This window comes from Dipodomys ordii, unplaced genomic scaffold (genome assembly GCF_000151885.1).
Source record: "Dipodomys ordii isolate 6190 unplaced genomic scaffold, Dord_2.0 Scaffold35, whole genome shotgun sequence".
Taxonomy (NCBI): domain Eukaryota; kingdom Metazoa; phylum Chordata; class Mammalia; order Rodentia; family Heteromyidae; genus Dipodomys; species Dipodomys ordii.
The window spans coordinates 11,911,415-11,933,749 of NW_012267251.1; the positions used below are offsets into that span (position 1 = coordinate 11,911,415).

Here is a 22,335-nt window from a genome sequence, read left to right on the forward strand (position 1 = left end):
CAAGCTTGAAAGAGTTGTACAGTTAACTGCCATTAACTTTTTACTGTGTTTGCTTTGTCTTTACTATATTTGCTTTATCATTTCTTCCCTCTTTCCATCTATTTAGAGTCTGTCTTGTCTGGGGGACAGATTGCATAGTCATCTGCAAGCCATCAGTGCATTTCACTCTCAACATTTCAGCGTAAATACAGAGGCACTGGAGTTCAGTATGGGTTCATGCATTTTTTTGTTGTTGTTGAAACTTATATACTAGTAAAATGCAAAAATCTTACAGTGTCATCTGATGATACTCCATGTGCACCCCATTTCTCTGCAACAGTAGAACAAAAAGGTTTATTACCCTAGTAAGTTTCCTAGTGCTCCTTCTCAAACATTCCCAACTCTACCCACTTACAGTGTGTGTGTGTGTGTGTGTGTGTGTGTGTGTTGTAGAATTCTACGTTGAATTCAGTGCAGAATGTTTTGACTGGTTCAGGAACCTCATATGAATGGGATAATCAGTAAGTACTCTGGGATAAAGTTTATCCATATGATTGCATATATTGGCAATTTTTTATTTTCTATGCTAAGCAGTGTTCCATTGTATGGAAAGGATATATTCTATTTATCCATTCTGTTATGGTTGGGCATTTGGTTGATCCAGTTTGGGGCTATGATGCATAAAGCTCCAGAGAACATTATTGCACAAGTGTTTTTGTGAACCTGTTTTTGTTTCTCTTGGGTCCACACCTAGGAGTGTGATTGCCAGTTTATGGAATGCTGTTGCTTCTTGATCTGACTGACTCTGCCCCTCCCCCAAGAATGTGAGTACTAGAAAGGGCCATGTTGCTTAGCTAGATGAACTCCTACCCTTCCCAGTGTAGGATTCCCTTAGAGAGCCCATCCTACTGCCTCTGCTCTGCTGTTGTCAGGACAGGGTGTTGGCTTATTGAACAAGACTTTGACTGTTGTGAGATGGTTCCATGATTTCTCCCTTGAGGACTCATGTGGAATAAGTTTAATTTAGCACCTTTTCTGTGACAGACCTATAGAATTTCGGAACTTACCCAGTTCTTCATCTGCTCTTTCGGGGTTTTTGTTCTTTAGGCCAGTTGCCCAGTTAAGTAGATTGATCCTTGTGTGTCATGGTTCTCTGATCTGTTACATCTAGAAGTTCAATATTCTTTATCTCGATGGGTGCCCAGAAGGAAGCTCTGGTACCTAGATTCAGTGTAGATGTGGACCACACTTCTGAGGTAGGGAGTGTGGTTGGATCTCCATTCCTCTCTTGATCTGGTACTTGGTCCATAATGAGCTGATGGTAAAACTGGTCTTTGGTAGCCATATGGTAGTATCACATCAGATGAGTTTATGTTTGTAAGGGTGCCACAAAAGTGTGGGTCCCTAAGTCACTCAGCTTGAAGTCATCTAGAGCCTTGGATATTGACAAATTGATTACATACTTTCTACTTGCCATGCTCTCGTTTAATGGCTGTCACCCTCTGAAGAAAATTAATTTAGTCAAAACTCTTTGATTTGAAACAACATTTCTTAGCTTTGGTATTGTTGATCTTTTGGACCAGATATGTCCTTCTTGTGGGCCATTGTCCTGTGTTTCAAAGGACTTAATTAGCAATACCCCCACACTTATTAGATGCCACTTGTAGCCATTTTCCTTGTCCAAGTTGTGACAATCAGAAGATTTTCCAGGGCTGGGCAGGTGGCTCGGAGGTAGATTGCCTGCCTAGCATGCAGTAGCACATAAACAGAAAGCCAGAAGTGGTGCTGTGGCTTGAGTGGTAGAGTACTAGCCTTGAGCACAGAGAGGCTCAGGGACAGAGCTCAGGCCTTGTGTTCAAGCCCCAGGACTGACCAAAAAAAGAAAAAAACAAACAAACCAGATTTTCCAGATATTGCCAGGTGTTCCCTCAGGACAGAATCATCCTCACTTGAGGATTGGCCTAAGGTGTCGTTCTGGAGGTATTTACTCTAAGCTCTTGAGGGTATAAACTTCCAGCTTGTGTTCTTTGGACAGACAGGCTTTATTTTTTAGGGTTCATGAATTTCAGCTATTACAGATTAAATAATGCCAGTCCTAAGCCAGATGCTGGTGGCTTACACCTGTAATCCAAAACCAAAACAGCACTGTTGGGAGATGCTTCAGAGGTTAAAGTGATAGAAATGGATCCAGAGCTAGAAAGAAAGAAGTCTGGCAGTTTGTGAAGGCCAGAAAAGATGTTCACTGAGTAAAACAGTAGTGACCGGATAAGCACTATTCAGATGACTCTGGATAAGACTTTTACAAAGAACTGAAACATTCATTCTCAGTGACTCTAATGTTTTAAATTACTACATAAACGTGTATTTTGCTGTTTTTAATTTTCTTATTCAAACCTGAAAGTAATGAAATGTTTTGACAATTTAAAAATCGTTAGTTTTATTAGCTACACAGGATTTTCATTATTACATTTCTACGTGAGTTTACAACATAGCCAATCAATCTCGCCCATTTTGACAAAAACAATTTTTTTTTTTTGATCCGTTCGTAGAGGCCCTACGAACTCTGGGCCTGGGCGCTGTCCCTCAGCTTTTCAGCTCAAGGCTAGCACTCTACCACCTGAGTCACAGCGCCACTTCCGGCTTTTTTCTTTTTGCTTATGTGGTGTTGAGGAATCGAACCCAGGGCCTCAGGCATGCAAGGCAAGCGCTCTATCACTGAGCCACCTTCCCAGCCCCCCACTTTGACAAAATTTTAAAGGTCATGGGACTATCATGATTTTCTACAGTGATGGTTAAGATTGCTTGCTCGATCATTTTTATATCTCCATGATTGTACAACTGTATTAACAAAAAGTATAGGTGAATACTTATAAGCGCGTGCGTGCGCATACACACACACTTTTTTCAAAATATTTTACAAAAAAATGAGATCAGATTGTATTGAATTGCAGTTTTCTTTTTTTCATGGAGGAACATCTATTTGAAGAACTTTTGATGACAGCATATGTAGATCTACCTCATGCTTTTAACAATTGCATATTTTTTAATTAATTTATTTTATTGTGAACATACTGTACAGAGGGGTTACAATTACATGGGCAAGATAATGAGTACATTTCTTATCAAGCGTTGTAGCCTCCTCCTTTGTTTACCCTTCACATCCCTTCCCACCTCCACCTGCCCCCCCCACCCAATCCTCCCCCCCCACCAATGTTGTAAAGTTCATTTTCGACATGACAACTTGTACTTCTCATTGTTGCAACAAGTCCACCTGTATCCTACAATTGCATATTATTCTATGGTTCACCATAATTTATTTTACCTGTTTCCTATTCATATTTAATTTTGATTTCTTTCCAGTTGAAAGTACATAGCTCTAAAACAAATACCTATAAGTGATACCGTCATTAGCTCAATTTACTGGATGAGGACAGTGGAGAACAAGGAAGTGAAACTGCCTGGTGAGGCCAGGCTAGGAGCTAAAAGCTGGCCTTTGAACTTGGAGCAGTCTCATTTAAGAGTCCTTGGTTTTAACCACAGTGCCTCACACCTTTCTTCTCTTTTTCTTAGAAGTAATTTTAAAAACAACAAACATTAAGAGATGTGCCAGAGATAGTTCTAAGTTCAATTCCATTATTAACTGAACAGCCACCCCTGTTAGGTAGATACTGTTATTATTCCTGTGTTATAGCAAAGGAAGCTAGAGACTTCAGAAGTATGAGAAACTTGCAGAGCAGAGGGGTAGCTAGTTGAGGTGGTACAGGTCTGCTGGCTCCTGGGAATCAGGCTTCAGAGAGCCTTTGCTGGCACTCCTGGCATCCTGATCCTGATGAGTTTTATTTTAGTTATTAATTTTTTTGGTATTCGTTCTGGGGCTTGAACTCAGTACCTGGTGCTGTACTTAGCTTTTTTTTTTTTTTTTTGGCTTAAGGCTAGTGCTCTACCACTTGAGCCATAGTTTCATTTTTGGCTTTTTGGTGGTTAATTGGAGATAAGTCTCTTGGAGTTTTCTGCCCAGGCTGGCTTTGAACCTCACTCCTCAAATCTTAGCCTCTGAATAGCTAGGCATCAGCTACTGGTCCCCTGCATGATTTTTTTTGGGGGGGTATTAATATATGACATTTGAGGGGGGGATTAGTATTTTCTCCTATTGCAATCTGTTAATTAATTAATTAATTTTGCCAGTCCTGGGCCTTGAACTCAGTGTGGGTGCTGTCCTTAAGCTCCTTTTGCTCAAAGATAACACTCTACCACTTGAACTACAGCACTACTTCTGGCTTTTTCTGTGATTAATTGGAAATAAGAGTCTCGTGGACTTTCTTGACCTGGCTGGCTTCAAACCATGATCCTTGGATTACTGGCATGAGCCACAGCACCTGCTTTCTACCTATTGCAACCTAAAAAAACAAAAACAAACAAAAAACCCTCCTACTGAGCATACTAATTATCCTTCCTTTGTTTATTTCATTTTTTACATATTTAGTTTTTCCTCACATGCAAGTTTGGTAAGCTTGCTGTCTACTGTGTCTTTAGATGGCTTGTTGGTGAATTACTAGAATAAATCAAGGATAGCATTCCTTTGCTTGTCATTACCAGCATTCTGTGAGATTAGTCAACAAGTATTTATTGAGTGCCTCTTAAATTCCAAGTATTGGGTTAGGACTTGGAATCAAAAGATGAATAAGACAGTGCTCTAGGCTTCTCCCCAGTGGGTGGAGGAGCCAGGTCTAACCTGAGTCTTATGGGAACAACGAGGACTGGCATTTAACTGCCTGGAAGTGGCCCAGGAGGCTTGGCAGGGGAGGTGACATTGTTCTAAGATACAGAGTTATGGAAAGGCGTGGCTTGTTTGAGTCATAAAGTTCAATGTAGCTCAAGAGTAGGGATGCTGGGAGATGAGGGAAGAGATGCTAGAGACAGCATCTGGGAAGGACTCAGATCAGAATTTGGGTTTTATTCTGTTATCCAGCTGCGGTATCTTAGGAAGAGAGTGTGCCTTTCAGAAAGTGACCTGGATGGATTGGGAGAGAGTGAGTCTGCCATCTAGACACCAGTTAGAATGTGCAGGTGAGAAAGTGGAGTTCAGATAGGTTGAGGGGCGGGCAGCAAGTCTGAACAGGGAAGCTGGGCTTGGGAGAATCTCTCCAAAGACAACTGGGTTGGTCGTGGTGGGGGACGGAGAGGCTGAGGCCTTCCGAATTTCTATCTGGGAGGCTGGCTACCTGGGCTGCCACCTCCACTTACTGAGGTTCTGGAGCAGGCTGGAGGGGACAGTGAGTTCAGTCTGGCATTCAGCAGCCCATTCTAGTTCCTCCATTAAATGACACTCTATTGGTCACTTAACAGCAATTCCAAGTATTATTTAAGTGCTTTGTCATATCACTCTTTCTAAGGCCTGGCAGAACACTGTGTCTGTATACCTTATAAAACCCAGGCTTCTCGACTTGGGCCTGGCATTCCTTTGGTCTGCAGTGTAATAATTCTGCTAAAAAGGAAATGAGATTAATTTGCCATGGTTGCTCAGGGAAATCAGGTTGGCTTTGTTAAAGTTCATTATCTGTTCTAGTGCTTTGCCAGAGTCTGATATTAAGTGAAGCAACCCATCCTATTTATCCCTTTCACTCTATAAACAATCAAAATTATATCCTCCTAGGTGGCACACTTTGGCTTTACATACTGTTTGTTTTTCCCTCAGCCTAGGGGGGAAACTCAGTCCTGTGCCTGGAATGCACTGAGTTGGGAAGTAGCCTGTCTGTCTGTCCCTGAGCAGAGCTGCTGAACACCTGGTCTACTGTCCTGGTTTACTCCCACCTGCTTTCCTTGCTGCATTTGATTCTTTTTAAGGTTGGGATCTTTTAGCTTAATCACTGTGGGGTGACTCTTAGTTGGTTCTTTTCTTGGTGTACGTGTAAGAGGGACAGGGTCCTAGGGCTTGAACTCAAGGCTGTCCCTGAGCTTTTATACTCAGTTAGTGCTCTACCACTTGAGCCACAGCTTCAAGAGATAAGTGTCTCACAGACTTTCCTGACCCAGATTGGCTTCAAACTGTGATCCTCAGGTCACAGCCATCTGAGTAGCTAGGATTACAGGTGTGAGCCACTGGTGCCTGGTTTATAAGTTGCTTTTTACTCTAGGTTGGACTAGAGGCATAGTTTGTGCCTTTAGACACGTCTCTGATTTTTTTTAAATATATATATATATATGTTTTTTTTTTTGGGGGGGGTCCGGTCGTGGGGCCTGAACTCTGGGCCTGGGTGCTGTCCCTCAGCTCTTCAGCTCAAGGCTAGCACTCTACCACTTGAGCCACAGCGCCACTTCTGGCTTTTTTCTTTTTGCTTATGTGGTGCTGAGGAATCTGCTTATGTGGTACTGAGGAATCGAACCCAGGGCCTCAGGCATGCAAGGCAAGCACTCTACCACTAAGCCACCTTCCCAGCCCCTGATTTTATATTTTTTATTTTTGTTGAGGCCTGGGCACTCACTGTCCCAGAGCTTCTTTTGCTCAAGACTAGTGCTCTACCACTTTAAGCTACAGCACTACTTCCAGTTTTCTGGTGGTTAATTGGAGATAAGAGTCTCATAAACTTTCTTGTCTGGGTTAGCTTTGAACCCAGATCTCAGATCTCAACCTCCTGAGTAGTTAGGATCACAGGAGTGAGCTACCAGTGCCCGGCACATCTCTTACTTTTTTTCTTCTGCCTTTGGCTTACTTCTTCATGGACTAGAGCAATGTCTTCAATGCAGCCTTCCTTTTGGGATCTCTGCCTCTCATGTTGCTTTGTTGATGCATCTAGATTGTCTAGGATAAACTATTGCTTTTGTCTTCAGGTTATTATTTTTTTTTCTTCCCCTCTTTGAACTCTTAACAAGGTTACTTCCTCCCAGTATGATAGTCTAGTTTGTATTGTTATTGCTAAGGTGTGTGTGTGTGTAAACATAATTTACTTCCTGTTCAGAATTTAGTCCAGAGTAACAGTTCCCTTAGTTGCCTTGCTTGTTTCCATGCTGCTGCTCTCCCCACAACCCCCCCCACCCCCCGCCTTAATGCCAATCCTGGGGCTTGAACTCAGGGCCTGGCTTTTGTGGGGGTAGTTAATTGGAGATAAGAATCTCATGGGCTTTGAACAGTGATCCTCGGATCTCAGCCTCCAGAGTAGGTAGGATTACAGGTGTGAGCCACCAGTACCCAGCTCCTAGCTTATGCTTTAAGCTGTCTTGAGTTAGGTAGGACAGTTTATCAAATGCCCTGCTTTTAGCAGAATAGAGATAACCCCTGAATGGTTAACACAGATGGCCTAGTGTTTGTGTTAAAGGGGCTCGAGCTCTGTCTCAGGTCTGGGCCATTTTTGCCAAAGCACAGGGAAAAGAATGGTTCATGTCCTGTCCTTGCTGTATGCACTCCCATATTCCCACAATACTGATGTGTCTTCTGGTTCTTGTCCTCCTCTCTGTGTCCAGCTATTCTCTGGTGAGTGCAACTGTGATGGGTGGCGTGTGCACGTGTGTACACACTGTAGTTTCTTCTTTCCTCCCTTCTCTGCCCTCCGTTCTCCCGTTCATTAGATCTGTTGATTTCGGTGTACATGCACAAATCTTATTTTACTAAATTGGGGTAGTGAAGCTGAGGCTCCTTTAAAAAAAAAAACAAAAAAACAAAACTTCAGCCTTGCTCTGGCAGTTACACAGGGTCAAGCTGACCCGGGCTGCTTAGGCCAGCAATAGTACTCCTGCCCTTTTTCTGCTTTTTGTTTGGGTGGTCCTGAGGATTGTGCTCAGGACTCATGTCTGCTTGCTGATCTGCTCCTCTGCCACTTCAGCCACATACCTTCAGCCCTTCTTATTTCTCCTGACCCTTTTCTTTTCTTTCTTTTTTTGGGGAGGGGGAGAAGGGATGTGCAGTTCTATGTCTTAGGCTCAAGGCCTTGTGCTTGCTTGCTTGCCTGGTACTCTTTGGCAGTTGAGCCACACCTTTGCTGCTTAGTTTGGAGATGGACTCTAGCACATTCTTCTGGACTGATTGGCTTTAAACCACGATCCTCTAGAGCTCAGCCTAGTAGCTAGGATTGTAAGCCTAGCTCACCGTGGTTGTTCTGGAGGTAGGGTCTTGCTTTGTGTCCAGGCTTGTCTGGGATTCAGTCCTCCTACTTACGCTGTCCCATGTTGCTGGAGATGACGAGCAAGTGCCACTACCTTTAACCCTTGTGCTTCTCCCATAGCTGGGATTATAGGTGTACACAGTTTTTCTCAGCCATTGGTTGAGATGGAGTCTTAAAAGCTTCTTTTTTGCCCAGGCTGATCTCAACCTTTTTTTTTTTTTTTTGCTGGTCCTAGGGTTGAACCCAGGGCGAGGCTGTCCCTGAGGTTTTGTGCTCAAGGCTAGCACTCTACCATTTGAGCCACAGTGCCACTTCCAGCTTTTTTGGTGCTTCATTGGAGGTAAGAATCTCATGGACTCTCGAGCTGGTTTTGAACCTCAATCCTCTGACTCAGCCTTCGGAGTAGCTAGGATGGCAGGGTGAGCCACTGGTGCCTGATGTTGATCTTAAACTTTGCTCCCCAGATTTCTGCTTTCAAAATACCTAGGGTTGCAATCTTTAGCCATGGTACCTGGCCCTCCTTTTGTCTCTGAATTTTTTACAAGCCATATCTAGATACTCTTAAGGGACGTGGCATTTTATTTTCTCTTGCTACTCAAATTTTAGCTTAAACTTGGAGAGTTTGGTGTTTGTTCCTACCTAACAACATCTCCTGACTCTCAGGGCAGGAGGCCTGTACTGTCTGCGGTTTCATCCATCAGTGTTTATTGTGACTTTTGATCAGGCTGTGTGCATCCTGCCTGCGCCAGGACCTGGTAGATGGGAGACATGATGGTCATGTAGGAGGAGGAGAAGACAGACGGGTTGACAGTAAACTAATAACAGCAGTTCAGAGTTTACATGTTAAAAGCTCCTTTGTTATGGGTGGCAGGGAAGCCCCACAAATCCAAAGGCTGGAGGTTGGAGCCCAAATCTACCTTTCTCTTTTACTTGTCACATGGCCTTGGGCAAGTTGCTTTACTGGGCTTCGGTTACCACACCTGTACGGAGAGCTAGCAATTGGCTGAATTCCATAGGGCTCTTTGAAGGCTTAAGTGTGGCAATATTTTTCTCTATAAAGTGTACCTGGCACACCTTCCCTTTTGTGCTGGTACTGGGCTTGAACTCAGGACCTGGGCCCTGTCCCTTAGCCTTTTTACTCAAGGCTAGCACTCTACTCTTAAACCACATTGTCACTTCCAACTGTATGGAAGTTTATTGCGGGTAGGAGTCTCACAGACTTTCTTGCCAGGGCTGGCTGTTAATGGCATTTCTCAGATCTCAGCCTCCTGAATGGCTAGGATTACAGGCGTGAGTCACTAGAAAAATCTCCCACTAGAAGAAATGCAAACATCCATAAGTCCATTTACCCTCTTCTGTGTGTTCAGAAACAACAAAAACAATAAAGTCACACAAAAGGAAGTGTTATTATACATGTTGTTTAATACTTTTCTTTCTTAGTTTTGACAACTTAAAAGGGCTGCAAAGGTTGGCCCATCTTCCTACCACTTATAGTAAACCACTAAATTGCCTTTTGGTATGTTGACTTCTTGTCTTTGAATATACTTTAAACATTTGTTCAGAATGTGAATACCATTCTGTTAAAAAATTAGGACATAAAACATAAAGCCAAAGTGTGATCCTTAACTACTGTCCCATTTCATAACACCATGTTCTTTCATAGTGGCGATTTAGATGCTTTGTTATTTTATAGGGCGCACAGGGTTCTCTTTTGTGTATCTACTGTCATTTATCTGATGCATGCCTTCTTGGTGGACTTTTAGATGATTACCAGTCCTATCATTTATTATGTCTGCCATTAAACTGCCTTGTGAATGTCATTTGTAGGCTAGATTCTATCGGGGTAGATACTGAGTCAAGGTTGGAATGTTTAGTTTTGATAGGTATGATCAAATTACTCCAATATGAAACTCGCTACAAAATGAATGTATTTGAAAAAATTTTATTAATATTTCTCTATTAATAATGAGTTGTGGAGCCATCATCTTTCATTTGGCCATCTGTGCTGTGGGCTGTGTGTGTGTGTGTGTGTGTGTGTGTGTGTGTGTGTGTGTGCGCGCGCGTGCGCATGCGTGCAAGTACCGGACCTTTCACTCAGGGCCTCCCATTCTCCTAATGCTCTACCATTTGAGCCATAGTTTTACTTTTGGCTTTTTAAAAATAATTAGACGGAGATTAGAATCTCACAGCTTTGTCTGCCCGGGCTGGCTTTGAACCGGAACCTTCAGGTCTCAGCCTCCTGAGTAGCTAGCATTTCAGGCATGAGCCACTGTGCCCAGCTCACAGGGAAGCATCCTGTCACCCTTCCTGAGCTTTGCAGAGATTCTGGAAGATTCGGGAGGTGCGGGTGTAGGTCCCTTTATCCTCCCCAAAGTGTACAGAGAGGAAGATCAATGGAATTAAGACATGTCTGCTTGTCATCTGTGGTGTCGGAGCTGTGTGGATGGATAGGGAAAGGGTTCATGTCTCTCCAGCACATAGGCAGCTGTTGGCAGTTGGGGGACTAAGATTCTCACCACCATGGCTGTTTTTTAGTGGCCCAGATCACAGTGAGTAATCAAAACAAGACCTTGTTGGAAGTAGTTTCTTATATGCCTCCTATACTGCGGTGTAAGCCCTATGTGGAAGGGTTGTTCCAGCCCGTACCTGTCGTGGTCTCTGGGCCAGTGAGGGCAGTGCTGGGCACTCCAGGTTCTGATGAGGGCGGTGGTTCTGTGCTGATGAGATCCAGTGCTGTGTGCTTCTTTCCCAGGTCCCTCTCAGCCCTTGGATCTAGGGATGGGGGTTCTAGAGGGACTGCTGGAAACAGCAGAACTATCTTTCAGCCTCTCTTCTTTTAGCGTTGATTTGTCCCATGTGGGATTCTGTGTGTGTGGGCGGGCTATACATTTTTGAACGTGATAACACGGTGTTGCATTCTCCTGAAGGCTGTATGAGCCCATAGAGCTAGAGGAGGAAGGAGCAGGGTCTTGCTTGACACTTGCAGAAGTTAGATCCTAACCTGGAGATCTGGGGGGAAGGGCGTTGGGCTGCCTAGAGGAGGTGCTAGTCTTCCGTGGTAAGGCTGAGGTGTGTACAGCTTACAGTCAATTAAAGTTTACAGAGCTGAGCTTGAAAGGAACAGATGTGAATTGTAAACTACCTTGGCAATAAAGATGCACAGCAAAGGAAATTGGCATCATCTGACATTTTATTTTTCAGAGATAATTGCTATGAACAATTTACTGAGTATTATTGGCCTTTCTGTGTTTACATGTATAGACAAATACGTATCTGTGTGCATAGGTTTAGCTGCATGTGGATACAAATGAATACAGATACAGAGATGGTATTATACTGCACTCCAGGTTTTATAGTGTGCTTTTTTTCATTTGCTATCAGATCCTTTCTAGAGACTTAAGCTCAGTTCATTGTAGAATAGGAGAGTTTGATTAGGACTCCAGTCCTCATTAAATATTCCTCCTAGTTTTGGTAGGTGTAGGTGGGACAGGTAACTGGTAGAATCAAACTCCTTTAGCCATCTCTGGAGCAAGTAAGTTGCCCTCAGCTGCACCCACTAGTACTTCAGGGTGGAATTTCAGCCTCAGGGACTTTGCACCAGAGTCTGCCAGCTCTGATTCCCTCTGTTGCTGTCCAGGGCAGCCCTTGTGCTCTCTGTCTTCCATGGGGTTGGGGGGAAGGGAGCTTCAGGGACAGCAAGAGAGCAGGGTTTAAATTCTAGCCCTGTCACAATTGGCTGGAAGGCCTTGAACTAATCTGCCAATACTGAATTATCTCTTCTGTAAAATAGAACATTCCCTCCCAGGGTGGGTGAGAAGCCCACTGGAAGTAGCCATTTCACTGGGAGTCCCCCCCACCCCACCAAACCGGGCCTGCTGCCCACCTACACACTGTGCTCCAGAGGTGGAGACTCCCCCACCGTGGCTGCTCTCCAAGGCTGCCTCCTCCATTCCTCTCACCCTGAGCTGTGCCCAAGGCCGCCATCCCCCACGGGGTACACAAGAAGCTTCTGTGGTCCAGGGAGAAAGGCAGATGGCCCTGGCCTGAAGACATGCTGGGATTGGCATGACACAAGGGCTTTCCCCTGGCCCCGAGGAAGGCAGAGGCCTCACTTTACACCACATCACACACCCACAATGCACTGGGTGCCTGGACTGGACTCTTCTGTCATCCTTGGTACCAGATCAGAGCTGGTCCCAGAAGGGCTGGCCTGCCTTCTCCTGTTACACATGCACCCCCACCTCCAGCTGTCATTAGGTGGTTTGGGGAAGGAGAGCCCAGGGCTGTCATGCCAAGGCCTGCCCTGGGTTGTGGGGGACCCCCCTTCCCCCTCACGCACTGCCTAGTGCTTGAGCTAAGAATAACTCCTGTGTGAAATGGGGATGGTGGGATCCCAGCTGCGCACCCCGTGGGACTAACACATGGAGAGCAGGAGCGGAAAAGCAGGAGCAGTCACACTTGCAGCACCCCATCCGTGCTCGGTTCCATAAGGTACACGCGCAACACTAGAAAGGGTAAGCTAGGTTATTATGTCCTTTAACGGAGGAGGAGACAGGCACAGAGCGGGCAAAGTCTCCCTAGTTTATATAGCCAGTGAGGAGTGACGTTCCCAGGCCTTTCTCGTATCTGCCTTGCTGTGGCAGCCCTGGGATCCCTTTTCTTTCCTTTTTCCTGGCTTTCAACTTGGTTTAAAATGTCATCTTCCCCCTCACCCCACTCCCGCCCCTCACCTGTATCCTGTGACAGAAGGTCCCATGGAGGGGTGGAGGAGACCAGGTAGAACCTGAATCCAGGGCCCCAGGCTGCTTCCTGGAACAACATTTGGGTGGCTCCTGGGTCTCCCTTGCTGCCTTCCTCTCTTCCTCTTAGAGGGTCTTCCCCTAGTGGGGCCTGTGAGGCTGTTAGCCCTGCAGGCAGCCTTGGCTAGCCCAGCACACACAGCACTTAACGCTAACTCTTCCGCAGTGCAAGAGGATTTTGGGCTGAGGCAAGTGACTGTTCCAGGCTTAGCATGAGTGTCACAAAGTCAATCCTCCCCCCCCCCCCATTGACTAAAAGGCCTAAGGCTCTTCAGTGGGAAGGTCCCTCCTTCTAGTCTCTATCCCTTCCACTTGTGGTCCTTGGCCTTGCCCATAAGACTCTGCTGATTTCTGTTGGCATCTGGGGCTCTAGCTCCCTCTGCTGGTGGTCCCTGGCAGTGTCCTTGGAACTGCTCCTCGCCCCCCCCCCCCCTTTCTGGTGGCGATTCTCTGGTCCAGGGCTAGTCCAGCACTCTGCACTGTTACCTGCCAAAGGCAGGAAAAGCAACAGTTGCATTTGGGATGCCCAGGTGTGACATGGGCTTGGGTCTTGGTGGTCCTCACTGAACATGATGCTGGCTGGTTAGAGCAGAGAACTGATGTGCAAGTGTTGGTAAATCGGAGCCTACTCTCCAGCTTACCCCACTCCAGGGCAGTGCTCTGGGTTTTCAGTGATACAAGCCTTTCTGATCCCAAGGCACTTAGAAGGGTTTGCTTCATTAGATGCTTCCAAGGGCGCTGTGAGCAAACGTCGAGGCAGGTGGACAGGCTCAGGCAGTTAATGACCTCTGCAAGGCTATGTACACCCAAGCCCTCATCTCCCCTGCTTGTATTCTCCAGCCATACCTTGCCTGTTGTAGTAAATTGGATTGTTCTCAAGCTTTCATTCTCAAGTGCCTGTAGAGGGCGACAGAGGTCCTTCCTGCTGGGCTGTTCTGGAAACTTAGGCCCCCTGAATATAACACCTTTGAAGCACATAACCCAGGATGGTGGTGGTATACCACCATGCCAGACACAGAAAACATTTTATTGCCCTTTTGGATAGACAAGAGAATTTCTTTGCCAGGAAAGGTGATCTGCCATACCTTTGCTGGAACTCTGCCTGATGTATTTGGCCCTCTGTAGCCTGTCTTCTATGTCTGGTCTACAGTGTGAAACCTGCTGGCCCATCCCTCCATATGAGTCCTGGACATGGGTACCAGTGCTGGGTCATATATGATCCCCCGATGGATCTCAAATCAAAGTTCTGGACCCCAGACCAAAGTTGCCAGAGTCTCAGAACTTCTGTCTTGACCCCATGGCCTGTTCAGAGGGTGACAAACACTAAAGGTTTTATCAGTCCTGGCTCTGGAAGATGCCAAGGGCCTGGCCTGGGAATTGCAATACCTTGGCTCTCTTGCTGTGTGTCGTGAATCCCTCTACCATTTCTTCTTTTTCCCTTCTGTCCTGTGTAACATGATGCAGAACTAGAAAAGAGATTTGGTTAGCAAGCATTTTCAGTATTTTCCTCTTGTATCTCCACTTCCCCTTCCCACTAGCCTGAACTTTCAGATTGGAACTCTGTGTACTTTTGAAATTGAGCACAATGCATGACCCATGGTAGTCTATGTTTGTTGAATTCAGTTTTATGTACCTGAAATTGGCCAGGGCCTCTCAGTATTTCTCTTAAGAGTGTGCTAAAATATACTAAGCTTTTTAAAATTCAATTTTATTTTATTGCAAAGGTGATGTACAGAGGGGTTAGTTACGTAAGTAAGGTAATGAGTACATTTCTTGTCAAACAGTGTTAACCTCCTCCCCTGTTTTCTCCTACTTTCCCTCCCTCCGACTCCCTTCCCCCCAAGCTGTAAAGTTCATTTCCAACCTAGTGTCACGTGAGTGTCGCTGTTGCATTGGTTCTCCCTTTGTCCTATTATTCCCCTTCCCTTCCCCCAGTCAGATAAATGTACATGTACTGAAATTTAAAAAGTGCCATAAATTGAAACTAAATGGATATGAACTCCAAGATAGGGAAACAAAAGACTTTTTAAAAAATATACTGTGTGAAGTTAATTCTTTTTTATTTCGTTTTTTTCCTCCTTTGGTTTATCCCTGCTGTAACTGTTTTTGATTTTGGTACCCTGTGTCTTGTATACTAAACTTTTTTTCTCCTGGTCCAGCCAAACTCATGAAGTAGAAAAGTGCCCAACTATGTCCATATGCAGTTTACCTTATGTGGCCACACGGTGGCAGTGTGAGCTCACAGGGAATCTCACCTGCAAACTATTGGGCCCAGCACACTCCATGGGAGACAACAGCTATTAGTGATTCTTTCTGGACACCTGTGGGGGGCTTCAACTTTCTTAAAAGCTGGGCAGTTTAAACAGCCAGGAATGTTTTTTGTCATACCAAGAGGTCATGAAGGATACTTGGCCACGTAACCAGGGTCCAGGTCTCTGCTGTTTGTCCTGTTTGCCTCCCTCCGCGCACTGTCCTCATAAGCCTGCCTCCTAATGATACCAAGGTGACTGGCATGGTCCCAAGTACTAGATACAGCAAAGATGACGTAGATTCCCACACTTTTTTTTTTTTTTGGTTGGATCCTCTCAGTCCCTCCAAAGTTCTCCTGGGCCGGTTGAGTGTTAGGCATGCAGCCAGACCAGTCAGTCAGCAGCAAAGGATGGAACCAGTGAGACTGGCGCGTAGTCAGGGCTTAGCCTCTGGGACAGGTGAGATCCCAGCATCGCTTTTCATTCCTGGATGCGTGGTCCAGAAAACAAGAGGGGACTGGAACAAGGCTCAGCTAGTTCCATATCTTGCTCAAGATTGCAAAACTGGTAAGAACTGGAATTCAGGCCTCTAGAGGCCATCTGTTGGTTGGGTGAAGTAAACTACAGGGAGAAAGAACACTGGCTCTGGATCTGGTGTGTGGTGACCTTGGAGACACCTTTTCCTGCTGTCTGGAATCTCCCTCTCTAGGCCCCTTTCCATGACTGTTGTGGTTCTTCTTTCTCTGCACACCCTGTCACCACTCTCCCTGACACCTGACCCTGACCGCCACCTGCTTTTTTAGTACACTTATCTGTAGTAGGCTCCGTTGTCCAGAATGACCCCGGGGCTGGTCTCAGCCTGCCTCTCAAGGCCTCACCCGTCAGTTGAGGTTCCATGTTGCGCAGTCCTCCTGGCTTCCAGAAGGGGGAGCCAGAGAGGAAGCCGGTGAGGCTGAGAGGGAAGTGGGAGTAAAGGTGTCAGTATGAATACTGGCATGTGGGCCTGGGCTTGGAGGTGGACCCATGGGAAGGGAGAGGTCATCCTGTTCAGCCTGGGTCACTCAGGAGACACTGGCCTTGCAGATGCTCCAGGACTGTCCCAAGGCTCGCAGGGAGGTGGAGCTGCACTGGCGGGCCTCCCAGTGCCCACACATCGTGCGTATTGTGGACGTTTATGAGAATCTGTATGCGGGGAGGAAGTGCCTGCTGATCGTCATGGAGTGGTAAGCAGCCAGGTGGAGACCTGTACAGCCCTGAGTCTTGAGGTCCTGATGGGACTTCATCAGAAGGAGGGCTGTGGGCTTACATTAGCCTCCTGCTGCGCCTGCCCCGGGCCTTGCTCCTGGGACATCTCTCCCTCTGAGGACAGCCCATTTCTTTGACGCTTGGAATGTGAATGCTTGCCTTCTGCCGGGGGCCATGGTGCACGGGTGGGGAGAGGAGGGGCTCTGGGTTCCTAGCTCTCACCCACTGTGGCTTTCCTGCAGTCTGGATGGTGGGGAACTCTTCAGCCGAATCCAGGACCGGGGAGACCAAGCGTTCACAGAAAGAGGTAAGAAGGGGTCTGCTGTGGGGACAGGCAGCGGGAGTGTGCAGGGCCTGGTGGAGGCCAGGCCGGGCCTCCCGCAGCCTCTCCTCCAGCAGAGTGGACGTCCTCTTCGTTCTTTCTGGGGTGCAGGACGGTGGGTGGTGGTGAGCTGGCTGCTAGTGTATGGGGCTTTCAAGCCTACGGACACGTCCCTGTCATCCTTTCCCTCTCCGTAGAAGCGTCAGAAATCATGAAGAGCATTGGCGAGGCCATCCAGTATTTGCACTCGATCAACATTGCTCATCGAGACGTCAAGGTACCAGCTGTTCAGGCCCTTGTTCGAGTGCTTTGTAGGCTGTGTGGGAGGGCTGCGGCCTAGGACCAGAAGGGACTGGGAGGATGCTATGGGGGCCGGAAGGAGCCTGCAGAGGCGGAGCTTCACTTGCCTCAGTGGGAATGCTGCTTGTGGGCCAGGTTCGTTTGGAGCAGACTGGTGAGGCCATTGCCACCCTTGCTGAGCCCATGGTACTCCAGGAGCACTCCACATACTGACTTCCGGCTGCCTGGGCAGATGGGGCGGCCCCGTGAGGGCCCTGCCCTGTGGTTCTCATCCTGTCCCTGTGATGAACGTTCATGGTGGGTCCCCTGTTCGCCTGTCATCTCCAGGGCCAGCCTCTGTTCACATGGAGTGCTGTGCAGGGGGCCTGGATTAGTGACAGTCTTTTATCTTTTTGGGGTCTGACAGCCTCTCCCAGGTCCGACAAGGTTGGTAAGCATCGCTCTGTCTCTTTCTATAGCCTGAGAATCTCTTATACACCTCCAAAAGGCCCAACGCCATTCTGAAACTCACTGACTTTGGTTTTGCCAAGGAGACCACGAGCCACAACTCCTTGACCACTCCTTGTTACACGCCGTACTATGTGGGTGAGTCCAGAGGAGGCCCAGGCTGCTTGTCCGTCCCACAATCCATCTCACTAGCTCCTTTACTGGCCTCAGGGGCCACAGGTCCTTGCACAGCCCAGTCCTCATGGCCCTTGCTGGCGTTGGTTCTGATGAGATCCCATCAGAAGCAAGGCTGTGGAATTCAACTAGGACCGAGGAATTGTAGAAATCCTCTGCCTATGATTATGGGCAGTGTTTTATACACCCACGCACTGTTTTTGGGATGTGCCATCATTTCTGTGAGGTCGTCATTGGCATCTGGGACCCAGATGTGGCTCTGGAGTCCCAGCTGACTATTCTAGAACAAACTCCCAAAGCATGCTTATGAAGTTAAATGGACAGCATGGATTTGCAAGTCTCCAGTAGTTCAGGAAGCTGCAGGGCACCCCCTGGGGAGGGAGTTTTCTGCTCCCTGCCCCCTGTGCAGTGTTCCTCCCTTCGTGATGGTCCAGGTGTTGGGGGAATCTCATCTACAGAGACCCTGGGTAGGTGTCAGTGTTCTGAGGGCCACAATGTTGGTCTTTGGTTTGCAGCTCCAGAAGTGCTGGGCCCAGAGAAGTATGACAAGTCATGTGACATGTGGTCCTTGGGTGTCATCATGTACATCCTGTGAGTGTGCGGGGCAGGGGGCTGGCTGGCTGGCTGGGCTGGCTGGGGGGCAGGGCAGGGAGTCAGGGCGGCCAGGCCCTCTCCAGAACAAGGGGAAGAGGCAAATGTCAGCAATCCCCTTTTGAGTGGGGGATTCCCCGGGAATCCCCCTCCTGCCCCCTTCTCTCAGCCTGTAGTGGGATCTGTCAGGTGGGGTAGAAACTAGCCCCTGGGCACGTGGTGAAGATCCTTGGTGTGGTGGATGCCGGGTCTGAACTGTCCTTCGACTGTTGTGCCTAGATCAAGGAGCCCCTATTTCTCTGTGACCTTTACAAGGAGAAGAGACTTTTGACACCCTTGTCCTGTCTGGTCCTCTCCTCCTGACACAGGCTGTGTGGGTACCCTCCCTTCTATTCCAACCATGGCCTTGCCATCTCTCCGGGCATGAAGACTCGCATCCGAATGGGCCAGTATGAATTTCCCAACCCAGAATGGTCAGAAGTATCCGAAGAAGGTATGAAATCGGCCTTTTGGTACAAGATGAAGAGCCCTTGGTGTATGTGTGTACGTGTGCGTGTGCGTGTATGTGCATGTGTGCGCATGCATGCCTGACATATATGTTGATGTGCCTGTGGGTATCTACTTGTGGGTCTACACCTGCCAGGTGTGTTTTGTCAGTGTCAAGTAGCCGAAGTCAGGCCTGGGCCATGGGGCTGGATAGGAACTGCCATAATGGACCTCAGTGATCCCCACTGCTTTAGGCCTGGTTTTCTCTAACAACTGTGCACAGGGAGTGGCCTCTGAGCTGTCTTCCCTCCCCCCCCCCCCAGTGAAGATGCTGATCCGGAACCTGCTGAAAACAGAGCCTACCCAGAGAATGACCATCACAGAGTTCATGAACCACCCCTGGATCATGGTAAGCCTGGAAGCTTGGAATGCTCTAGAACTGAGAACATTAGCTCTCAGGACAGCAGGGTCTTAGCCAACACTCCCCCACCCCCCCAGGCTTTTACTTGATCCCCTTTTCTCTCTCCTCAGCAATCTACAAAGGTCCCTCAGACGCCACTGCACACCAGCCGGGTCCTGAAGGAAGACAAGGAGCGGTGGGAAGACGTGAAGGTGAGGGGGCCTCTGCTGAGCCCCACAAGGGTGGGTGGCACTAGCTGGGGACAGCATGGTCTGCCTCCCCCCCCACCCCAGGGGTGCCTCCGACAGGAGCAGTACCTGAGCTGCTTGTAGGCAGAGGTGATTTCCTCTCAGAACTGTGCTGGCGATGCCCTACCCCCCCTCAACCCCCCCACTCTGGGTCTCCACTAGGATCTCCCCATCTAGGCCATCTCGCACATCCCATTTTGCAGATAAGAAAACTGAAGCCCAGAGAAGGCCAGTAATCTATTTAGATCATACAGTTGGTGACTGGCCTGAGACTGGACCCAGAACTGCTGACCCCTGGCCTAGGGCTTTTGTAGGGGATCTGGGGAGACCAGTAGGGCAGCCTGACCTCTGGGCTTGGGGCAAGCTATTGTTATCAACATGGACTCACAGACTGGCCTGTCCTCTTCTCTCCTGTTCTGGTCTTGCGCCCTCCTCCTGCCCTACCTGTGTCTTGTCTCTTCTGTTCTCTGTCTCTCTCTCTCTGTCTCTCTGGTGCATCTTTGGGCTTTTTTTCTATTGCCCCTTTCTGACACAATCCCTCACTGCCCTGACCCAGGAGGAGATGACCAGTGCCTTGGCCACAATGCGTGTTGACTATGAGCAGATCAAGATCAAAAAGATCGAAGATGCGTCCAACCCTTTGCTTCTGAAGAGGAGGAAGAAAGCGCGGGCTCTGGAGGCAGCAGCGCTGGCTCACTGAGCCGCCAGCCTCCCGCACTGCCGGAGGACAAGCAATAACTCTCTACAGGAATAGACACGGATCGCCCACCTCTGCTTTCTCTGCTCCTCAGCTGCATGGAGCCCGGAACCGCGGCGGCGGCTGAATTTCGCCTTTGGCTCGGGCCACCTGGAGGGGGAAGGCTGGGAGGCTGTGGAAGAGGGGCAAGGTGCTCTCAAACCTGTGCTCGTTTTGCAATTTTATCAGTCATCTGACTTAGAATTTTTATGGAATCTCTTTTATTGTCTTTTCTCCCCACTCTTCCTCCCTCTGCCCCCCCCCCAGTGGGTACTGCCAAGGTTTGGAGATTGTCCAAGGGTATTGTGGGAAGACATTACAGGGAGTGTCCCACGTTGTCCCACCTGCCTCCCCCTGTGTTCCTGGTATAGTCCGGAGCCCTCCTTGGATCAGGTGTGGGGGGTGCCAGCCGCCTCCTCTGCTGGGGTCCTCACCCGTGTGCCGAGCAGATAGGAGTGAGTGCGAGCGTGTGTGCATGTGTGCGTGTTCAGATCTGCACTGGGGCTGTGCACGTGAGGGTGCCCCGCCCCCCGCCCCCACCTTTCCGAGCTGCCGAAGTGCCTGGGAAGCCTGACGAGGAGCCAGGTGGCCGTGGCCTGTGTGCTCACTGGGGAAGGGGCAGCAGGTGGCTGGGCACCAGCACAGCCATCAAAAATACTGGATCCCCCCCCTTTCCCTCTCAGGACCCCCTCTCCCTGGAAGCATCAGTCCTAGATTCCTGAGGGGGGCACCTCTATGAATGGCCCCTCTTCTTCCCCTTCCTGCCATTATTAACTTGTTCCTGTTGATTTGTTTTTTTTTTTGGTTTTGTTTTTTTGGTTCAGTTTCTAGCCATTGCTCAGTGGCCGCCTCTCAGCTCACGTGGGCGAGCCTGGGCAGGTCATACCAGAAGCCTTCGGGTCTCATGCATCTCTCCTGGCCTCTGGGTATCAGCCAGCCTCCCCTTGTGGACAACAGCAGGACCGGTGCTGTGGTCCTCCTGTAAACTTCCACTGTGTGGCCTAGTGGGTAGGGGAAGTCTTCGCACCAAAGATGTCCCGACTCTGCCCCCTATCCACTAGCCACCTTCCCTCACCCCTCACAACAACTCAGCCTGTGAAGGGGGGAGGAGCTCCCAGTATTGAAGAGGAGCAGGTAGGGCGAGTCCTTCATGCCATGGTCCTCCATTCCCTTCCCTTTGGAGGAGGGGTGGCTCCCTCAGGGGTTGGTGGTGGAGGGGCACCCGGGTTCCTCCCGCCTGGGGGCCGGGCAGCCCCTCCCTCATCTGTGTGATGGTGTGTCCAGCACTCAGACTGTTGTAAACTGTTGTTTTGTATGAGCGAAATTGTCTTTACTAAACAGATTTAATAGTTGAACGTTTCTTTCTCTTCATTCCTGGGGCTCAGGCTCTTCACCCCTCACCTCTGCTTTTCCTACCCATAGAAAGTTTTGCATACTGAATGCAGAATTTGGGAGGGGAAAAGATGACCTCCCCAGATGGTACTCAAAGCAGCATTACCCCACTGTGGGCCAAGGGGAAGATGTAGCGTGGGGATTGTGAGTGCTGCTCTTCTTCAGAGCTGGGAAGGGTGGTGGGCCGTGAGGCCTGAGGAGCCCTTTCCCTTTTGACAATATGGCCTCATGAACCAAGCTGCCTCTGAGTCCAAGAATCTTGTACCTGCATGGCCACTATCTGGTGGCTATTCACTTGAGGCCTGGGGAGGGGGGCAGGGCTGAGGAAGGGAGCGCCCAGGCAGTAGTACCTGAGAATTCCAGCAGGGGGCGGTAGGGGTCAGCCAAGTAACCAAGGTACCCTGAGCTGGAAGAGACCTCAGGCTTCCAGTGAGTCAGTTTCCTCCTAAGACCATAGATGAACTGGCTTGCCTTGGTCCAGGCTAGAGTGGAATCTGATTTGCTGTTCACATGGCTGCTCCTAGCCTTAGACTCTCACTTGGCTTTTTCACTCAAGGCTAGTGCTCCACCACGCCATTGGAATTACCGCTCCACTTCAGCTTTTTGGTGGTCAATTGGAGATAAGACTCCCACAGACTTAACTGTGGAGGCTGGCTTCACACCGTGCTCCTCAGCTCTCCCCCACCTGAGTAGCTAGGATCATAGGCATGAGCCACTTGCACTAGGCTCAGACCTCCTTCAAAATATGCACAGGAGGTGCCAGAGGTGGCAGGAACTAGGTTCTACACCACTGAGGAGTTTCTTTCTGTGAAGGTGTGGTGTTTTCTAAGCTATGCAAGCTGCTGCAAAGAATGCAGCGAGACAATAGATT

At 48.5% G+C, this 22,335-nt stretch overlaps 1 protein-coding gene across 1 annotated transcript in view; it reads left to right on the plus strand.

The window, feature by feature from the left end:
- Positions 1 to 21,427, plus strand: part of Mapkapk2 (mitogen-activated protein kinase-activated protein kinase 2) — a gene marked incomplete at its 5' end in the record, with an annotated part of 43,174 nt that extends 21,747 nt beyond the window's left edge. The window contains 9 exons of the mRNA XM_013017326.1: positions 16,207 to 16,346; positions 16,611 to 16,675; positions 16,888 to 16,967; positions 17,449 to 17,575; positions 18,127 to 18,202; positions 18,571 to 18,695; positions 19,012 to 19,097; positions 19,220 to 19,300; positions 19,893 to 21,427. Coding sequence (XP_012872780.1) covers positions 16,207 to 16,346; positions 16,611 to 16,675; positions 16,888 to 16,967; positions 17,449 to 17,575; positions 18,127 to 18,202; positions 18,571 to 18,695; positions 19,012 to 19,097; positions 19,220 to 19,300; positions 19,893 to 20,036 — 924 coding nt within the window. The remainder of the gene's footprint in view (positions 1 to 16,206; positions 16,347 to 16,610; positions 16,676 to 16,887; positions 16,968 to 17,448; positions 17,576 to 18,126; positions 18,203 to 18,570; positions 18,696 to 19,011; positions 19,098 to 19,219; positions 19,301 to 19,892) is intronic.
- Positions 21,428 to 22,335: the final 908 nt, after the last annotated feature.